At 37.5% G+C, this 18760-nt stretch overlaps 1 protein-coding gene across 3 annotated transcripts in view; it reads right to left on the minus strand.

Annotated features, from left to right (window-relative positions):
* Positions 1-1984: 1984 nt before the first annotated feature.
* Positions 1985-18760, minus strand: part of cylda (cylindromatosis (turban tumor syndrome), a) — a 28333-nt gene continuing 11557 nt past the window's right edge. For 2 of the 3 annotated variants that reach the window (XM_038307227.1, XM_038307226.1), the window contains 11 exons: positions 14834-15216; positions 11501-11666; positions 11283-11424; positions 11053-11175; positions 8354-8445; positions 8080-8146; positions 5472-5604; positions 5195-5303; positions 4905-5023; positions 4395-4611; positions 1985-3772 (listed from right to left, as the gene is read on the minus strand). In XM_038307227.1, the coding sequence (XP_038163155.1) occupies positions 3588-3772; positions 4395-4611; positions 4905-5023; positions 5195-5303; positions 5472-5604; positions 8080-8146; positions 8354-8445; positions 11053-11175; positions 11283-11424; positions 11501-11666; positions 14834-15216 (1736 nt within the window). In that variant the 3' untranslated portion in view covers positions 1985-3587. The remainder of the gene's footprint in view (positions 3773-4394; positions 4612-4904; positions 5024-5194; positions 5304-5471; positions 5605-8079; positions 8147-8353; positions 8446-11052; positions 11176-11282; positions 11425-11500; positions 11667-14833; positions 15217-18760) is intronic. The other variant, XM_038307229.1, reaches the window with a different exon arrangement.

The raw sequence follows: 18760 nt of genomic DNA on the forward strand, positions 1-18760 counted from the left end.
CCTTTGTAACTCATCCAAGCAAATGTTGATTTACAGCATCAAAGTCTTCTGCCGGGGCCCGAGCACCAAAGAAGTTATTTCATTTATGTCTTCTTCTGTCTCCATGAACCCCAGTTGGTCTCAGCAGATGGCCGCTCACACTGAGCCTGGTTCTGCTGGAGGTTTCTTCCTGTTCAAAGGGAGTTTTTCTTTCCACTCTCGCTACATGCATGCTCGCCATCAGCTGGTTTTCCTTAGATAGAAACATTTTCAACCATCTGAATTTGTTACCAGCAAAAATTGATTGAATTGTATAATAATTTTCTAATTCAAGTTTTTCTCAGTGTGAGTCTCTCCAGGTCAAATTAAAACATATTTAACTATATAATGTATTTCAGTTATTTAGCAAATGATTAAAAGATTTATCGACTAACATAAAACATCTACATTTGTTGCTGAAATGCCAAGCAGAAGCGAATCGTCGCCTTCCTTAATGCATTTAAAACATGCAGCGCATCCTTCAAAACTGGCTTTATTTGGTTAACATGTACAGGAACATCACTGACATTAAGCTTCCACCCCTTACACATGTCCACACTGTACAGATTATATATACATATATATATATATATATATATATATATATATATATATATATATATATATATATATATATATATATATATGTATATGTCACACAAGAAGTTCCTCTGTTAGATTCCCTGTGACGTTGAGCGTGACTACAAAGCCAAAAAGGTGTCATTTTAAAGCTTCCCTTTGACTTTATTCTCACAGCCAAAATCTGTGACATGAATGGATCAAGGTAACACCTACAGCTGAAGGCAAATATTTACATACAGTTAAAAAAAAAGACAAAACAGTGAAATAAATTAATTTTTCCTTTTTTAGGTCAGGATAATTCAGATCAATATTATTTGCTAAAAGCCAAAATAATAAAATATTTGTGAAGACTTTGTTAAAAATGAAGTTCATAACCATTAAAATGTCTACAAGTCTATAATAAAATTATTAGGAAAAACTTATGTGATGGCTTTGCAAGACACACCTGATGAAGTATCTTAAAGCAACACCTCGAACATAACATTTATTGTATGACTTCAACCAAGAGAGGAAGAAAACTGTAGACCCTGATTAATTCATCCTTTTCTTTAGTCACAGCTTTACGACTTGACAAGGACTCCTGGATCGTGTTGAAACTTAACCGGAATATTTGAGCCAAAGTCCAGTTGTCTTCGATTTCAGCCTGTTTTGTGGTTGCCGTCCTTAGCTATAATAATTTATAAAAACATTGTACAGTATAAATGGAGAAAAGGGGTTTTTCATCTTCCAAACAAAATGTTAATATATTTTTTTTTTTTTTACAATTTTTTGGATAATTACTTCTCAAAATCTTTTGCTATCTAAGCTAATAGCAATTTTTCTTGTCTCAATAATCCAGTTAATGATTACTAAATGAGAGATCATTTCAGTTGTTTTAGTCCTAATTTGCACTGATGGATATGTCAACTTCAGGCATCTGGAAATCGTACCCATCTATGGGAATGTCCTCATACTGCTCAGAAACAAGGGTTCTGTGTCCCAGAGATGAAAGTGTTTTCGGGTGAAATCTGTGCATCAACTAAAGAACAAAAGGCTTTTTGGAGAAAACCACCTGAAGCATGAATCCTGCCACCAGAAACCTGAAACTGCACTCAGCTAGGAAGAAGCAGCAATAAAAAAAAGATAATTATTTTGGCATTTAGCACATAGAAATACAGCTGGTAATCTAAACTGACCTAAACCAGGAAAAGTTTGGCCACATTTATGCTCTTGGCATTGAAAATAATCCAAATATGTAAACATCTGGTTTAAGCTGCATTTGTCTAATGCTGTCTGCAGTTTGAAATTTTTTTTTTTTTTTCTGAATTCTGTGGGATGTGAAACCAGTTAACCACCTTAGAAATTCATTTTCTGTAAAAGTGGAACATAATCGAAGCCATGTGGGTCAGTTTTAATTCTTTAATAAAATGTCCTCTTTAAATACACAGATATATGGTGTCCCATGGTTACACCCATTGTGCCTTTTTCTTTTCCCATCCCTTGTTAACTGATAATTGAGTCCCCGTTAAAAATCAGTAGTTGCTATAAGACAACATAAAGTACAAACACTCACTTAAATATACAGTGAAAGTGGACAGAGAGTACCCAACGTCATCAACCCTGTTTCTTTCTTTTTTTTTCAGACTTTGTTATAATTAGAGTTTAAATAAATTATATTTGATCAGATCTGTTCTGTTATCTAGGGTCAGGGTGGAAATCTCACAGGTCACACCTTCATTAAAGGCAGTAAGAGTCAATACTTTGCTTCAGCTGGAAATCAGACCTGTCAGGACAGGCAGGGGGAGGGGAAGAGAGGCTTTGTAAACATAAAACATAATTCAGACTTCCTCGTTAACACAAAGAGCCAGACGCGGCATTTCTTCACACCACACACGCTCGACTCGAGGAAAAAACAGCCAGACTTCTCCAGTTTTTCACCTCATTGACCCTGTGAATGCACAGAGCGCTCCACCGAGCAGCGTTACAATAGAAGCCATTGTACAAGCCTCCTTTCATGCATTTATCTGCCACCTACTCTGCATTAGCGATGCAGGCCATTCTTTAGAGCTACAGCAGAGGAGCAAATCTGTATTCTGTAACAAAACTCTGATGTCCCCCAGCCAACAAATTAGCACCCAGTGTGACTTCAAACGGGGGCGAGTGGAAGAAAGAAAAACTTAAACGTTTCCTGATAGGTCCACTTGGAGATGGCGGAAAGGTGCCGACGTCTGTGGCAAAGCACGATACTTTCACTAAGGCTGCATTTATCCTGCAAATCATACAGTGAAGGACGTTTCTACAGAGGTTATGGAAAAATGGACGCCAGGTCATATAGAGCAGAAGAGCATGGGCATAATGCGACTGCACACCCAGTTGACAACTATACTGTTACTACCCGGAGAAATCTATGCTACTAAGAGATTTTGCACAAGGTTTCAATACAGCACATATAGGCTGGGTGAAAGGTATTCTACATTGTGTTGCTTCCTTAATGTGTGATATGGATGCTCCCATGTTTTACAGTGATTTAGAATAGCAGGACTCCTCTTTTCTTAAGGTAAATGAGGTGAGCAAGGTCCTCCCACAGGCTCCATTTGTTTTCGCTGCACATGTTTAGTCAGCCACTACGACGCAACACGCTCTGCCGCCCATCCTCCCTAAACAGGGAGTGGATCCTCATAATACCTACTTTGGCTTCATTAACCACTGCCGACGTGCAGCTGTGAGACACATGAAAGCTACATAGGACTACATAAAGAACACAGTACTTTAAACTAATGCACAGTGCAAATAGGCTTCTCTCTTCTCTTGTCCATCTCCCTAACTTCCCGAAATGAGCCGGCTTTGAGGGAGAGGATAGCTCCAGATACTGCAGCACCCCCCGGCACCCCATTCTGCTGGGAGACAACTTCTCTGCTATGAGTTCAGGTCTTTCTCTGAACCTCCAGGCTGAAGAAGTGGAGATGGAGTGGCAGAGGATGAAAGGCGTAGGCTTTAGACAGAGGAATCTACTTGTAAAGGCTCATGGTCGGGCTCTGATACATGCACATATAGGCGTCGCAGAGCAGACGTCGCGCCTGGCCCTGGATGCTCTTGGGGTCCAAGGTGTGCAGCTCCTCTGGGGTCATTTTCAGATAGGCTTCCACTTCGGGACAGGGAGACACCTGCGGTATGTTGAAACCATTCTGGCCCCCTGCAACATGAGGTTTAACTGTTAAATTAAGGCGCTTGAAGAACACTTACACATCCCTCTAAATTCTACATCTATTAATACAGCTATACATTGTTGTTGTTTTTTAGATCATTAACAGTAAATTTTAAGGCCTTAATAGGACTTCAAAATATCCCATCAACCTCAGAGGACAATTGAAGTAAAAAGTTGTTCCGTTGGAATGTGAGCCAGGCCTGTTTACGTTGCAGAAGGGGCTTCAAGAAACAGCATCATGAATTAGCTACTTTTTCTTTTCTTTTCTTTTTTATTAACTTAAATATAGATCTGCTCAACTGTAGAGATGGAGCCATTTCAAAGGATAAACCTAAAATTAATCTAATATTCTATCTGATCTGTGTCCATTTTTTCTAACTTTTATGACCATTTTAAATTTTCACACAGATTTTTTTCATTTTATAATTACTTTTAAATCTTATTTTATTCAACTTCTTAGTCTAAAATTATAACCCTACCTCATTCTATAGTTCTCAGGTGACATCCTGCTTGTGAATAATAAATAGCTCCTTTTTAGGCCTATCGTTAGATTCTCGATCCAGAAAGAACTCTGACTAGAAACAAAACATTGTGTGGCGGTCACACCCACCATCACGGTCCGCCATGCTGTCGAAGAAAAGCCAGGCAGAATCGGCGCTGCCGTACTTGACGAAGGCCACATAGTGACTGGTTTCGATGCACAGCACAGCAAACAGCTCCATCCGCTGGCGGGGGAAACCGCCCTGACGCCCCGTGCCTTCCTGCAGCTCCTTGGGGACGGATAGTTTGTTGTGTCGATGGGCTTTTCTTCTCGGGTGGAGGTGAACCTAAATGACAATGAGCAGAGGCACTGTCATATTCTTCTGGGTTTATTTTTTAAGAAAAATACAAGATATCTTATGTTTTTTAGTTTTTTTTTTTTTTATATATATATAAAAATCCAAGCAAGGCATTCACTAAAATGCTCTACTGGAAAATCATAAAAACTAAATGCAACTTTAATCTAAGTTGGAAACATGTCCTCTGCTACAATACTCCAAAATAATGATTTCTTTGGAACTGGCGCCACCAACTGGACAATTGTGACATTGATGTTGCAGCGCCGCTCTCCGATGTTTACCTGTGTATTGCACTTTTCACAGAACTGCTTAATCTTGCCAGCAGTGATATCCCCATCCTCATAACAGTCTCTGCATTCGTAGAGAGCCAGGCCTCCACAGATGCGACATTCCCTCGGAGCTGAACAAATGATAGAACGGGCTTCTTTGAAAAACTGATTGAAGAGCAAGGAAAGGTTTCTTTCATTTCAGCTGAGCTCCAGTGACAGGCCAGAGGAGTTTCATTACCAAATGCCACACAGCTGCAAATCAACTCTACAGACTGGGACAAAAAAAAAAACACACAACTTACTGTCTTCAAGAAGGTCTGTGATGTCTAACTCCAAGGAGGGAAAAATCTTGTTGAACATTTTGAAGTCCTTGCCGAAGCGTGGCATCTGGATGATAAGGCAAGACGGAGCCTTGGGGAGCAAGAAAAGGAACATTTATAAAGATTATAAAGAAAGTTTCATTTAGATTCTAAATCCTGTTTAACAAAGAAGATTCGACACAGTGCAGGTCTGGGCTATATCGCATGGGAATGTAAACTTCCCTAAAAATAAAGTGAAATAAATGAAAATACTACTTACCTCCGCAAATTTTAAGTCACTGTTTATGAAGGACCACTCCAGGAGCTGCTGGATGGTTGGAACTCCGACCTTGTCCTTCTTGTCCATAAAGATTTGGTAAAAGTAACAGTCCTGGACTTTCTGACCTGCAGACCTGAAAGACAAAACAAAATGTCATGGGAAGTTAAGATTTTACTTAATGCTTTATCTCTGAGATGAAAAATATTTGCTTTATTGGCAAAGGCTGCAGAATTACAGATGAATCTCAATAGATTCATTATATTTGAGGGGTTAATTTATTTATTTAATTATATATATATTTTTTAAAACAATTGCCGTAGTGAAATATCTGTTTTATGGCTCATACCAAAATAGTACAAAAATCACAGCATATGTCACAAATAGAGATCTGACCAAGTACTGATGGTGGTTGGAGGTGCTGGTGGCGCCAGTGTGCAGCAGCCTGGCTTCTGTCAGTGAGCTCCAGGGCAGCTGTGGCTACAATGTAGCTCACCGCCATCATTGTGTGAGTGAATGGATGAATGACTGTAAAACTCTTTGGTCAAATCCTCTAACTTGAAAAAGCTCTTTATGACTACATGCTATTTACCTTTTAGTATTTGTGTAATCGCTGGACAAAATATTTGATAGTAGGCTGATATTTCTGTTTAAAAAACATTTTTAACATTTACGTAGCTCAAAGTCCTTAACTGTTGGTTGGCTCTGGTGCGTATAAATCTCTTCCTTCCACTAGACGTTTCATTAATATGCTGAGTTACTGAACAGCCAGTGTTAGAGGCTCAGTATCTTAAAGTGAAGTGAAAGTGAAAGCCCTTTGGGAAACTCCTCCAACTCCCATTGTCATTGTGACACAGCACACACAAGTGAACACTGCACACCATGAAATTGCATTTATGCCTCACCCGTGCAAGGGGGCAGCCCTCAATGGCGCCCCAAGGGAGCAGTGTGGCGGGACGGTACCATGCTCAGGGTACCTCAGTCATGGAGGAGGATGGGGGAGAGCGCTGGTTAATTACTCCCCCCACCAACCTGGCGGGTCAGGAGTCGAACCGGTAACCTTTGGGATCCAATTCTGACACCCTAACCGCTCACCCACGACTGCCCACGTCTACCCGAGGATGTCAATGTCTGTGTGTTTGGTGTTAAAGGACCAGTTTCTCATGAATGAATGAGTGAAATTCTGAAATAAAGAACTCTTTGGGTGATGAATATAATTAATATCAGCTGTAAATTAATTTTATCTCAGTGGTATTCAGCCTATTAAGATGCTACTGGAGAACATATATCCACCCTTGTTTAAGGATAAGCATATTTAAAACAATACACACAAAAAAAACATTTTTCCAGCAGTTTAACAAAACAAAATCATAGTTGACTGAATGGTTGCTAAAAGGGTTTAATCTTTTTACTGTATCCTGCATAATTTAAGCAAGCTCTTCCTGATCCATGCGAGCTAATGAGAACATAAAATAGGAGAGCAGCTGTTGAGGCAGAAAAAAATATTGGACTGCACAACCTTTTACCACTAATAAAAAAGGCCTCACAGAAAAATAAAGTAAAAGCTGAATATCTAAAGGACGACACCTCAGACAAAGACACATTAATAAAATCTATGTAGGAACAGGATTTTACGTTAGGGCCTATCCAGCACCTTCAATGGTAACAGTTTCCATAGAGAAGTAGGTTTTAAATTCATGGAAGAAATAGATTTTTTAAAACACTAAATTTATAATAGAGTTTATTTTTCTACTTTAAATTCACCAGGAGCAATTTCCCCTTTAAAAATTCAAAGGTATATTTTAACCAAAAATAAAACAAAAATGTACCTGCAGTAGTTTCACTTTTAAAATGTGGCTATAGAGAAATTTGTCTGCAAGTGTGTTAATGTTATATGATCATTCAAGCCACCAGCATTAAAGCGAGTCCAGTGCCTTTTAGCCAATCAAATATGCTCAATAGATCATGTGACACACTGTGGCTTTAGGTAGAAATGGGTTTCTTAACACTGAAAAAAAATATTTGCAGGTGAATTTCTGCCGAAGTTGTTTTTTTATTATGGATTTTCTAGATTTCTAGGAAGAAAAAAAAACAATTCAAACACATAATTTCACTGTATAAATCAGATGTCTAAAAAAGGTCTGATCCTGATGAGACCTTTTCTCATGTTTTTGTATACATGAGTGTTCTCATGCATGCAGATAACACCCGCTGATGTGGTTTAATGTGTCAAAAAAGCAGAAGAGAATAGCAGCTGTCGAAACTGGTAATTCAGCTGCTGTGAACTGCAAAAAACGTACTTAGAACACAGTCATAAATATTCTAAATAAAACCTCCGATCTCTCAATTCTATCAGGTCCAAAGCCTTAAAGCAGCAGCATAAGCAAAACTTTGGGATGGACTTAAATCTGCATATTGCTGAATAAGAAACAAAACAAAAAACTATTGAATTATGTGGAATCAGCTAAACTTGTGTATTTTAACTTAGTTTTATAAATTCATACAATTCCAACTTGAAAATGCTTATTTGTCTTTCTTACTCACCTTCACCTATTTTTTTAGAAGCAACTTCGAGGAACTTTTTGCTTTCTTGTCAGTGTTAGCTCCTTACCTTAGCTTCAGGAGTGGATCCACTCTTAATATGTGATGAAACAGGATATTAAGGAACTCCTCAGGATCTGCAGAGCATAAAGCAAATCACTGAGGTTGGATGTGATACTTATGTGCCAATGCTGCCATCTACTGCTCACAAATAATGTGTTTGCTTTGAGAGTTAAGTATTCAACACAATTTCCGTCTGAGATAAAAATGGCAAATATATAGGAACAAGTTCACAATTATAAAGGATTTTGGATTCAGGACATTATCTTTCAATTTAACTGAACCTTTTTCTTCAGACGTAAATCCTGAGGCAGCTTCTACTTTCTCGAGGATCCTCCTGAGCTTCATCACTTTCGTGGCACAAACGTACCCATGTCTGTAAAACAAGGAGGACAGTGCTACAGGAAGACTTCTGGGATGTGCATTTTGGGTATAAGAGTAGAGTAAAAATATAAAATAAACAACCCTTTAACCTGGACAATGCCTTGCAAAAGTATTAATGCCCCTAGAAATTATTTTTTGCTGCTCTAAAAACCCCTAAGTTGAATGTGTTTCATTTAGATTTTATATGACAAAAATTAAGTGGTTTATCATTTTAAAGTGGAAATGGATTAAATCGTTTTAAATTACATATATAAAGTACGTGTGCCTGTATACAGCATTGTTTGGTCGATGTTCGTATAGCTATCTTGTAGAGACCGATCGATACAAGTTTTTTAAAGGCCAATGCTAATACCGATTACTTTGACAGTAGCCTAACAGATCCCAACATGTGCTTACGATATGTTTGCGCCCATCCTTGGAGCCAGTTTTGCTTATTCCTCTTACATTTGCATGATAAAAATTACATAATGACAAAAACCGTTAAGGTCTCAATTTAAACAATAAAAAAGTCCTATTAACAAATCAAAGAAAACATTTACAATTTTTAGTAAATGAAGGGGAGAGGCAATGCAAGCACTTCAGGTAAAGCTAATGTTGGTCAAGAATATAGGCTGTCTTTTGTATTGGTTTATTTTTACTATCTCATTCTGATTGAAATTAACTATTTGCAAAGTAGTTGAAGCTTAAAGGAATAGTACACCCAAAACATGATTAGCCTTCATTTTCTACTCACCCCCATGCTGAACAACACTCTGGAGTACTTTTTTGACATCTCAAATGCATCTGGAGATCTGGGAGGCTTCTTGCTGTCTGCTGACATTCAAATAATGGAGGTCTATGGTGACTGAGACAGAAAGGTCCATAAAAGTCCACAAAAAACGTGTCAATATTCCTCCATACTGCTCGTCCAATGTATTCCAAGTGTCCTGAGTGGGTAGCGTCCATAATTTACTCGAAACGAAGTCATTTAGAATGTTTTTAGAGCATAAACAGTAGTGTATAGGATTTCCTGAAAGCGCGTTCACGAGTCTACGGAAACCGCGGCAGACCAAACCAGATGAAAGTGCGCATTCAGCTCGGCAAAGAACTCCTGCTCTTCCTCAACACTGAAGTCCTCAGACATTTTTCTTTTGTTGTTTCTTTCTTTGCACAGGTAAACAGCACATTTCTTCTTCTACGCTTGCATTATCGGCAGAGCAGACGCTGAATGCGCACTTTCATCTGGTTTGGTCTGCCGACTTCAGTAGCGTTGTGAACGTGCGGGCGCACGCTTTCAGGAAATTCTATACACTACTGTTTATGCTCTAAAAACATTCTAAATTACTTAGTTTCGAGTAAATTATGGACGCTACCCACTCAGGACACTTGGAATACATTGGACGAGCAGTATGGAGGAATATTGACACGTTTTTTGTGGACTTTTATGGACCTTTCTGCCTCGGTCACCATAGACTAGAGATGTCCCGATCCAGGTTTTTGCACTTCCGATCCGATACCGATATTGTTTTTGGACTTCCGATCCGATACCGATATTGTTTTTGGACTTCCGATCCGATACCCATACTGGCCGATACCAGCCTATCCGAGCATGTATTTAAGTTTAAGTTAAAGTATTTAGCCTTAGTTGTAAGACTCATGTTGAAAAGGGTTTTAGTACTCTTGATAACATCTAGCCAGCTGAATTAGGTGAGATTGAATAAAACACAATGCTTGGTAACAACAAACTTATCTGTTTATTAAGAGATAAACACAAACTGGACAAAATTATGAATAGCAATCTGAAATTGCACAGTGAGCAGTAAAACCGTAAACAGTTAAAGGTGCAAGTATTACTGTAAGTTTTAAGAAAAATGCAAAACAGGGGAACACTGGCGCAAAATAGTGGAATGGATCGTTTCAATCGGCGAAACTGGAAAATACGGAACGGATTTTTTTGTAAAAACTGGATCGGCAGTCTGGATCGGCATTTTACATGCTTTGCCGATACGCATTTTTTTGCCAATATCGGCATCCCGATGTCAGCAGACAGCAAGAAGCCTCCCAGATCTCCAGATACATTTGAGATATCAAAAAAGTACTCCACAGTGTTGTTCAGCATGGGGGTGAGTAGAAAATGAAGGCTAATCATGTTTTGGGTGTACTATTCCTTTAACCAAGCTGGTTGTGAGAATATTTTCTGATTTCTATTTGTCATTGCATTTGGACTTCTGGACTCGGAGCAGATTAATCCAAACCATGAATCCAGTGAGATCATTCTATTGTGTATTGCATTGGTTGCCTCACTGGTTTGCTGGAAGGTAAACCTCTGTCCCAGTCTCTTGTTTTCACAAACAGATAATTCCAGCTGGGAATCTTTACTACAACAGACACTCAGAAGTAGTTAGAGTTAACCTTAGTACAATTTGGAGCATCCATTTTTTTGGAGATGGGAGAGATCCCACACATTCAATGCTGAAAAACACTGATTTGATTCCAGCATATTATACGAAAGAAGTATGATATCTTTTGCAAAGCACAACATTTAAAGGCTTGACAGCACTGTAGCCTAAAAGCAAGCTAAAAACAGAAGGTTGTTTAAAGGGCAGCTACTGTCACATACATGCGCAGTGGATTGACTATCTCTGTGCGTAGCAGCTCCTGAGTCTCTCTGTAATATTCCACGTCAGTTTTTGAACGTGGCCTCAGCAGAACCGTGTCCAGTACAGAGCTGAAGGAGAAAAGACTAAGGAGCAGAAAATAATAACTATATTAGAAAGAAGCATCTGTGTCCACATGTTTAACAAATATGGCCATTAAATTAAGTTACTGGAAAAGTGAAGTGGCACTGACCAGAATAGAGTTGAATCCAGATAGCAGGAGTTGTAGTGGCCTTGAATGCCTTTCTTTTTCCCCACCATAACATCCAGACCATCGTTCTCTGTCCGAGGTGGAGTGTTCTCATGCACTACCTCACTCAGATAACCTCCAAATGCTGCAAGAATTGAAAGCAATAACCTTAAAGAAACTGGAAGAGTAGAGTTTTGATATTGCTAAAACTCTTGATTTACCAATAGAGTTGCACCGCTCTATGGGGTTGGAGGAATGGTGCAGGGAGGGGAAGCGGGAGTCAGGCCGACAACATTTGAGCTTCACAAACAGAGCTTTTTTGGGTGGGCAGGTGAAGTAGCGAGTCCCTTTGAAGGTGCCATCAGTGCATCCAGGGCACTCTTCTTCCTGAGAGAAAAGCGTCACATTCGTAAATGTTACTAGTGGAGCAACTGCTTAAATCAACTGTAAAAAAACACGTTTTTTCAAGAAAAATCTTTAGCAATTTGCACCAGATCAGCACTATTGTTGGGCCATAAACCATGACATTAATTTTGGACACTGCAAATCAGCAAAGTTTAGAGGTCTGGCAAAGTTTTGAGGGTTTTGATGATTTTTAAGTATTTCATGTGTTTACTGTTGTGTAAGACAACAAGCTAACACATTTAGCTGCATGGTACACCACACTAACATGTTTTGAGCTGTTTTTTATAAAGCTAAAACAAGCTTTATTTCATGTGTTTCCTCATATGCTTATCACATGTGTTTAAATGGTAAATGGCATGTACTTATATAGCGCCTTTATTCAAGTTAGAAGACTTGACCAAAGCGCTTTACACTACATTCATTCACCCATTCACACACACACTCACACACTGATGGTGGCAAGCTACATTGTAGCCACAGCTGCCCTGGGGCTCACTGAGAGAAGCGAGGCTGCCGTACACTGGCGCCACCGGGCCCTCTGACCACCATCAGTAGACAATGCAGGTGAAGTGTCTTGCCCAAGGACACAACTAGGGCTGCAACAACGAATCGATAAAATCGATAAAAATCGACGTTTAAAAGCGTTGGCAACGAATTTAATCATCGATTAGTTGTGTCGCGCGATTAATGCGTCATCCGCCGCCGCCGTCATCCCGGGGAAGAAAAAAAAATATGGCGGAGCGAGTCAGCGCCGCAGTTGCAGTGTTGCCAACTCAGCGACTTTTCAGACCCCTCCAGCGACTATTTTTTTAAAAAGCGACTAGCGACAAATCTGGCGACTTTTTACGGTGTCACTGGCGGCTTTTGGAGACTCTTACGTGAAAGCATGTATCGTTCCTACTCTTGTCCTCCAGCGGCAGCTGCTGCCGTGGGGCGCCTCCCCCATCCCAACGCCTTTCTCCCTCTCCCACAGGAATCCCTCTCAGCGTGCAATCCGAGCCGCAGGATTTTAGTGAGGAGTTTACCCTCAGCGTCCAGACTGCAAATGAAGCGCGCATGCCCCGGGATTGACGGCGCAAATTGATCACAATAATTAAAATAGCCTGCGCTTTGTAAAGTGAAAAAAGTCGTAACATGCAACTTTTGTAAAAAACACATGAACATGGCACGAAGCACCACTGTTATGACGCAGCACCTGAAAAGAAAACACGTTGGAGCCTTCAATGGCAGTGAAGAGAGCTGATCAGCAGGATGAGTAACCATGTTTGTTTCATTTTAAAGTGGGGAAACGTAAGTTAGTTTCTCAGATAGCTCATCTGATTCTTTCCTTAGCTTGTTAGTAGGTTACAGACAGTGATAAGGTTGGCTTCTTATTTTACTTTTAATTTCATTTGAATTAGCTTAAGCAGCGTTTATATTTTCTTTATAAATAAATAAATTTGCAAATTATGAGGGCAAAGTTTTAAAGTTTAAATCTTCTGGCAAAGAAAGTAAAGAAGATCCTGCAATTTATGGAAGTGAAGCAGAATAAAATCCAGCAAGATCAGTAATATGTCAATTAATTATCTGCCACATTCCCATGTAAATATCTGTCTTTGGAGGATGGGTTTTTTTAACACCCCTAGTTCTCTCATTTTTATTCCAAATACAATTTATAATTTGAATCACAGGGCTATTTTTATCTCTATGGTTAAGTATTTTCTTAAGTAGCAACTTTAACTGCTATACTTTCCTGTCTTAAAAGGCAGAACTCTTCTAGTCTAAAAAAAACTCATTTGTTGAAATGGGGGGGGCCTATTGTTTGAACCCCTTAGGGGCTTTTAAAAACAAAAATGTCTTTTTTTGCGCTTTATGAAACAAAGTACCCTATATTTTGTGGATGTACAGCTACATTTCTCATGTAAGTTTGCATAGTTTTAACACAAACATTTATTTTTCATATAGCACCAGTACAGTTAATGAGAAACCTGTACTTGTGTGCTTGTTTGTTCTGTCTAAAATGTTTATTTTGGAATAAAGAGGTTAATATAAAAAAAATATTTTGTGTCCGATTCATCGATTAATCGAAAAAATAATCGTCCGATTCATCGATTTTCAAAATAATCGTTAGTTGCAGCCCTAGACACAACGACAATGAAAGTCGGAGTCGGGGCTTGAACCGTCAACCCTCCGATTACAGGGCAAACACTTTACCAAAACATGACTAACAAGTCATTTGAGAGGAGCGCCCTTATATCTTCTGGCTACTAGCTTAATCATATAAGCTTAAGGATCAATTAAATAAAGGTTATTGATTTCTGAATGCAGATCATTTAATGAAACTTTATCAAATAATGTATTTAGCTCTTGTTATTGAATTGTTAATTGGTTTGAACATATCCAAATCGCTCTAAATTAGAAAAACCCAATGTGACCTTTCTTTAAGATAAACATGATTCTCAAACATAAAATGCATTATGAACTGTAATATTGTTGCTTCATTTTATTGATAATGGTTTTCACCCATTTTATTATTTTTTGTGTGAATATACTGGCTTTGTTTAGTTGAGTTTCACTAGATTAGTCAGGAGTTTTTAACTGAAATATGTGACTTTGGGCTAAATTATTTTTCTTAATACATAGTTATATTTTTTATGGAATTTGTGGTGAATTTATTCCAAATATGTGCAGTTGTCTGTTTGACCATGATCTAAGCTCGATCCGCACTTTAATTTGTTGTTCTAAAACCACAGCCAGTTGGGGGAACGTTGAATAAGTCACAACTACACAACACTTTCTTGACGTGTTCACATTTGCTCCAAAATACTGAGAGGCATAATGCTACTGTTACAACTGAACAGGTGAAACTCTTTGGGAAATGTACTTGTTTGTTTTTTTAGCTAGGTACTGTGACTTCCCCTCATCACTATAGAGGAGCCAAACAAACAAGAAAGTAGGAACTCACCAAGCTCAGCTAGATGAATAATACAGAGACAAAAACCCCTAAGAAACCAGTCTGCCCCTTTCAATTTTTACAGATGGTCAATTGGGTTGGGGGAAAGTTGGGGTAAAAGCTCCTTTTACTTCATACTAGTTGTCATATTTTGAGCTTTAGATTTTGGATGCCAAAAAGGAGTCCAATGATTTGATATATAATGCATATAACTCACCAACTCCAGTCCAGCCAAAGGCTCCAGCAGGCCAGGAGGCAGGCCCACCCAGCGGATAACACCACATAGAGGGGGGTTCTCCTTCACCTCCACCAGTGAGCCCACCTCAAGACCTGACTGCCCTCGGGGAGGCGTCGGAGGCCGAGGAGACGGAGGGTTAGCAGGCGATGGGGGCTCAAGCTGCTCTCCCATTACAGACCCAACAGAAAGTGAGATGGGCCCTTGGCTTATATTCTCAGGGGTCTTACGATTCAGGCTAAAGGGCAGCGAGTGGAACTTGTTGTCACTTGACAGTGAAGTTGTGGGTGGGGCTCTGGATGGTGGAGGAGACTGGTTGAATTCAGGTGGGGTGTCGGTGAGTGACTTTGCAGGGTCTTCTCCTACTAGAAAGCAAGATGCAACATTTAGTCATAATGTGAAGGTTGTCTTTACAGATTTTGTATTGTCCAAATGGAAAAGACATTTTTGAGAACAGCATGGTTTAAAAAATAAAAATTAAATTGGACATACATCACCAGCAGCCATCTCCACAACATTTAAACACATCTTAAAACATGAATTAACAAGACTGTTGTAAGGAAATCTGGCTAAACACCTATAAGAAAAAAAAAATCATTATATCCAATAAGAGGTCACTCATTTTAATTTGACCTTGGGTCATGATTTGTAATTTTTCATAAAGGTCAATTTATCTCAAAGAAGATGAAAGCCTAAATTAATGTCAGATTGTCTAATATAAACTTTCAAATAAATATAAATTGACACAATTTTAAGATATTTAATCATTTAATGACTCTTTCTCTCGGTAATTACTGCTGACAGATTGTTATTATCGACTTCCTTATAGAGGATTTTTCCTGCCAAAAATCAAGAGCACACATTTTCAATTAGAGAGCAGAATTTCCTTTATTTGCACTCAAACTTGTAATGCTCATATTCAAAACCTCTGCTTTCTATCATACATATTCTCATCTCCATCAAATCTTTGTTTCTGCTCTCAGATCTACATAATGCTTATTGCACTCTTGTTTACTTCCTTTTCCTTTGCTTTCGCACACAAACCAGTCTCTGCTTTGGTCTGAGATACGCTCACAAACCTGTTGGCTCCGCTTGTGGATTTTTTTTTTTTTTTTGCTTTTTCTCAGACTGGAGTTGGATTGTTGCCTAGCAACCTTTCTAGCCAAGAAGAAGACTGCCTCAGAAAGGGTGCGCATATTTTTTTTCCGCTGAGTTTGCCTATTATTGCTTTCTGATAACAGAAATAATAATTCCTAATAAATAAAGGGTAATATATATATATATATATATATATATATATATATATATATATATATATATATATATATATATATATATATATATATAATATAAAACATATATATATAAAACTGTCAAGGTTTTCAATGAAAACAGCAAATTATCATGAAGTCACTTAAAAAATAAATCTTCTTTAACTCTTATAATTTGTTTACAAGCATAAACTTGATATATTTCATTGGGATTTTGTGCGATACACCAACAAGTAACAGTTAATTGGTGTGATGAAAATGGTAGACAATATTCAACAATTTTTATACATCTCATATTGCCTTTTTAATTTATGTGCTAAAAAAACATGCACACTTGCACATAATATTATTATCATTGTTTTTAATACAGCCCTATGCATACTTTTTTTTTTTTTTTTTACATACTGTGGTTTTTTTGTAGCACTAATAATGATGTGAGCGATGACCAAAGCCAAAGAGAAAAAAAAGTTTTTAAAAAATTGTAATGGTTTAAAAAATATATTAAACGATTTGAAATCATGCAATTTGAAATCCAATTTGCAACGCATTTGTTGTCAAAATGTTGTATTACTTTGTATTGTTAAAGAGGAATTGTAAATAGTATTATTAATCCATTATCAAATACTGGAATTTGTAAATGTATTTTTAAATCCTATTTCTAAATTAGGATTTAAAAACACAATTGATAAACCTGACTATAAATATATTTCCCCATCACACATTTAATAATATCATTTTTTTAATCGATTTCCATTTTTTTTCCTTTCCTTATTAAATTTTTGAAATTGCATTTTCTTTTTGCCTAATCCGCTCCAATCACCTACGTGACGTTTCTGGTCCCTGAGACCTTTGAAAAGCAGTTAAACCAATCACAGTTTTTCCTCATATGTAACCAGCTCTCTCATTGGTTAGACTGTCACACTTGGTTCGCAAACTAACCAACAAGATAGCTGGTTATATCTGTGGAGTAACTGTGATTGACTTTACAGGATTGCAGTGTGCTCAGGGACCAGAGAGTTTGCAGAAAAGGTAAAAATTATTTTTTTTATTTGAAAAAGGATTTGAAAACAGAAAATGAAAAGTTATTATTTATGAAATATCTAATTAGGAGAGATATTCTTTATCAGATTTAGGAATTTTGGTTTTAAATCTTCATTTGAACTGTAAAGTGCCTTGAGATGACATGTGTTGTGAATTTGGCGCTATATAAATAAACTGAATTGAAAATTGAATTGAATTTAGAAAAAGGGTTCCAAAATTCATTTTTAAAATCCAGTAATAGCTGCAAAGTTACAATTCCTCTTTAAAATTCTATTTAAAATATGAAATTTGAAAATGCTTTTCAAATTGCATTATTTAAATGTTACATTTGAAATTGTTGTAGTTCATTTTCAGTGACTCTCTAGGTCAGGGGTCACCAACGCGGTGCCCGCGGGCACCAAGGGGCCCTCAAGGACCACCATGGGGTGCCCTCTTCATCTTCTGAAAACAGAAGAACTCACTCAGTGGGTTAAGTTTAATTTTTTTTTATTCCGTTGCTCTTCTTTTTAATCATTTATGTATTATTTCATCATGTTAACTATTTCATCATATATCAGTGGTTTCAAAATGACAATATTAAAAAGAAAATTAGAAATGAATAAAAGAATAAAATAAGAATAAAAATGAGTTTTTATGGATGAGATTTACTGTAGGTGAACACTGATCCCTCCAGTTCATAGGTCAGTATTGGTAGCCCTTCCTATGACTCGGTAGCCATGAAGTAGCCCTCAGTCTTAAAAAGGTTGGTGACCCCTGCTCTATGTCATTAGTTTTCCAAAAGTTTGGGATGCCGTTTTACATAGAATCCCAATAAAACAATCATGTTTGTGCTTGTGACAAAAAAAAAATAAAATAGCATATATATATATATATATATATATATATATATATATATATATATATATATATATATATATATATTCATAAGACATTATGTCTAAAACCTCTCACAGAACATTTATATTTAAGGTTTGCTTTCTGTGGTCTTTATATGGAGAAGTAATATAATGACTAACTTATGTCTATGAGTTTAGCTTTTTCTTGGACAAAGGATAAATATTCCTTTAGTAAATCAGAAAAAAGATGGACATCTGTTGTGCCTTCATCTTAATTCATTGAAGAAGAAAAAAATTACAAGCATCCAAACAATCGGACAGTACTTCCCTGGTAGGATGTAAACAATCACATATTTACAGGATTAGATTAGTGAGCATTTGGAAGAAACTCATTTCACTGTTTACGAACGAACCTTTAATTTCTGAAATTACAACACACATCGGCAGAACACCCTGCATTTTTAACATTGCCAAGCAAAATGGGAAGACTACTTTTAGAATCTCCTATTTTAGCAGACTTATGGTTTTGATTGCCAACTTTCAAGAAGAATTAATTTTATTATTTGACAAACAAATCTAACTAGGAGCAAAAGCTAATTAAATAGTAGAAGACAAAGGTAATGACATGGAGTGGATAAGTCCCACACACCACAATATATAAAAAAAAAATTGTGTTTCAGATCCACTAAAAATATTAACAAAAAATAAATAAAAACAAAACATGAAAACCAGAACTTAAAAGGTGGGATGTGATGCTGACA

This window comes from Cyprinodon tularosa, unplaced genomic scaffold, assembly GCF_016077235.1.
Source record: "Cyprinodon tularosa strain WSP-4 unplaced genomic scaffold, ASM1607723v1 ctg604, whole genome shotgun sequence".
Lineage (NCBI taxonomy): Eukaryota > Metazoa > Chordata > Actinopteri > Cyprinodontiformes > Cyprinodontidae > Cyprinodon > Cyprinodon tularosa.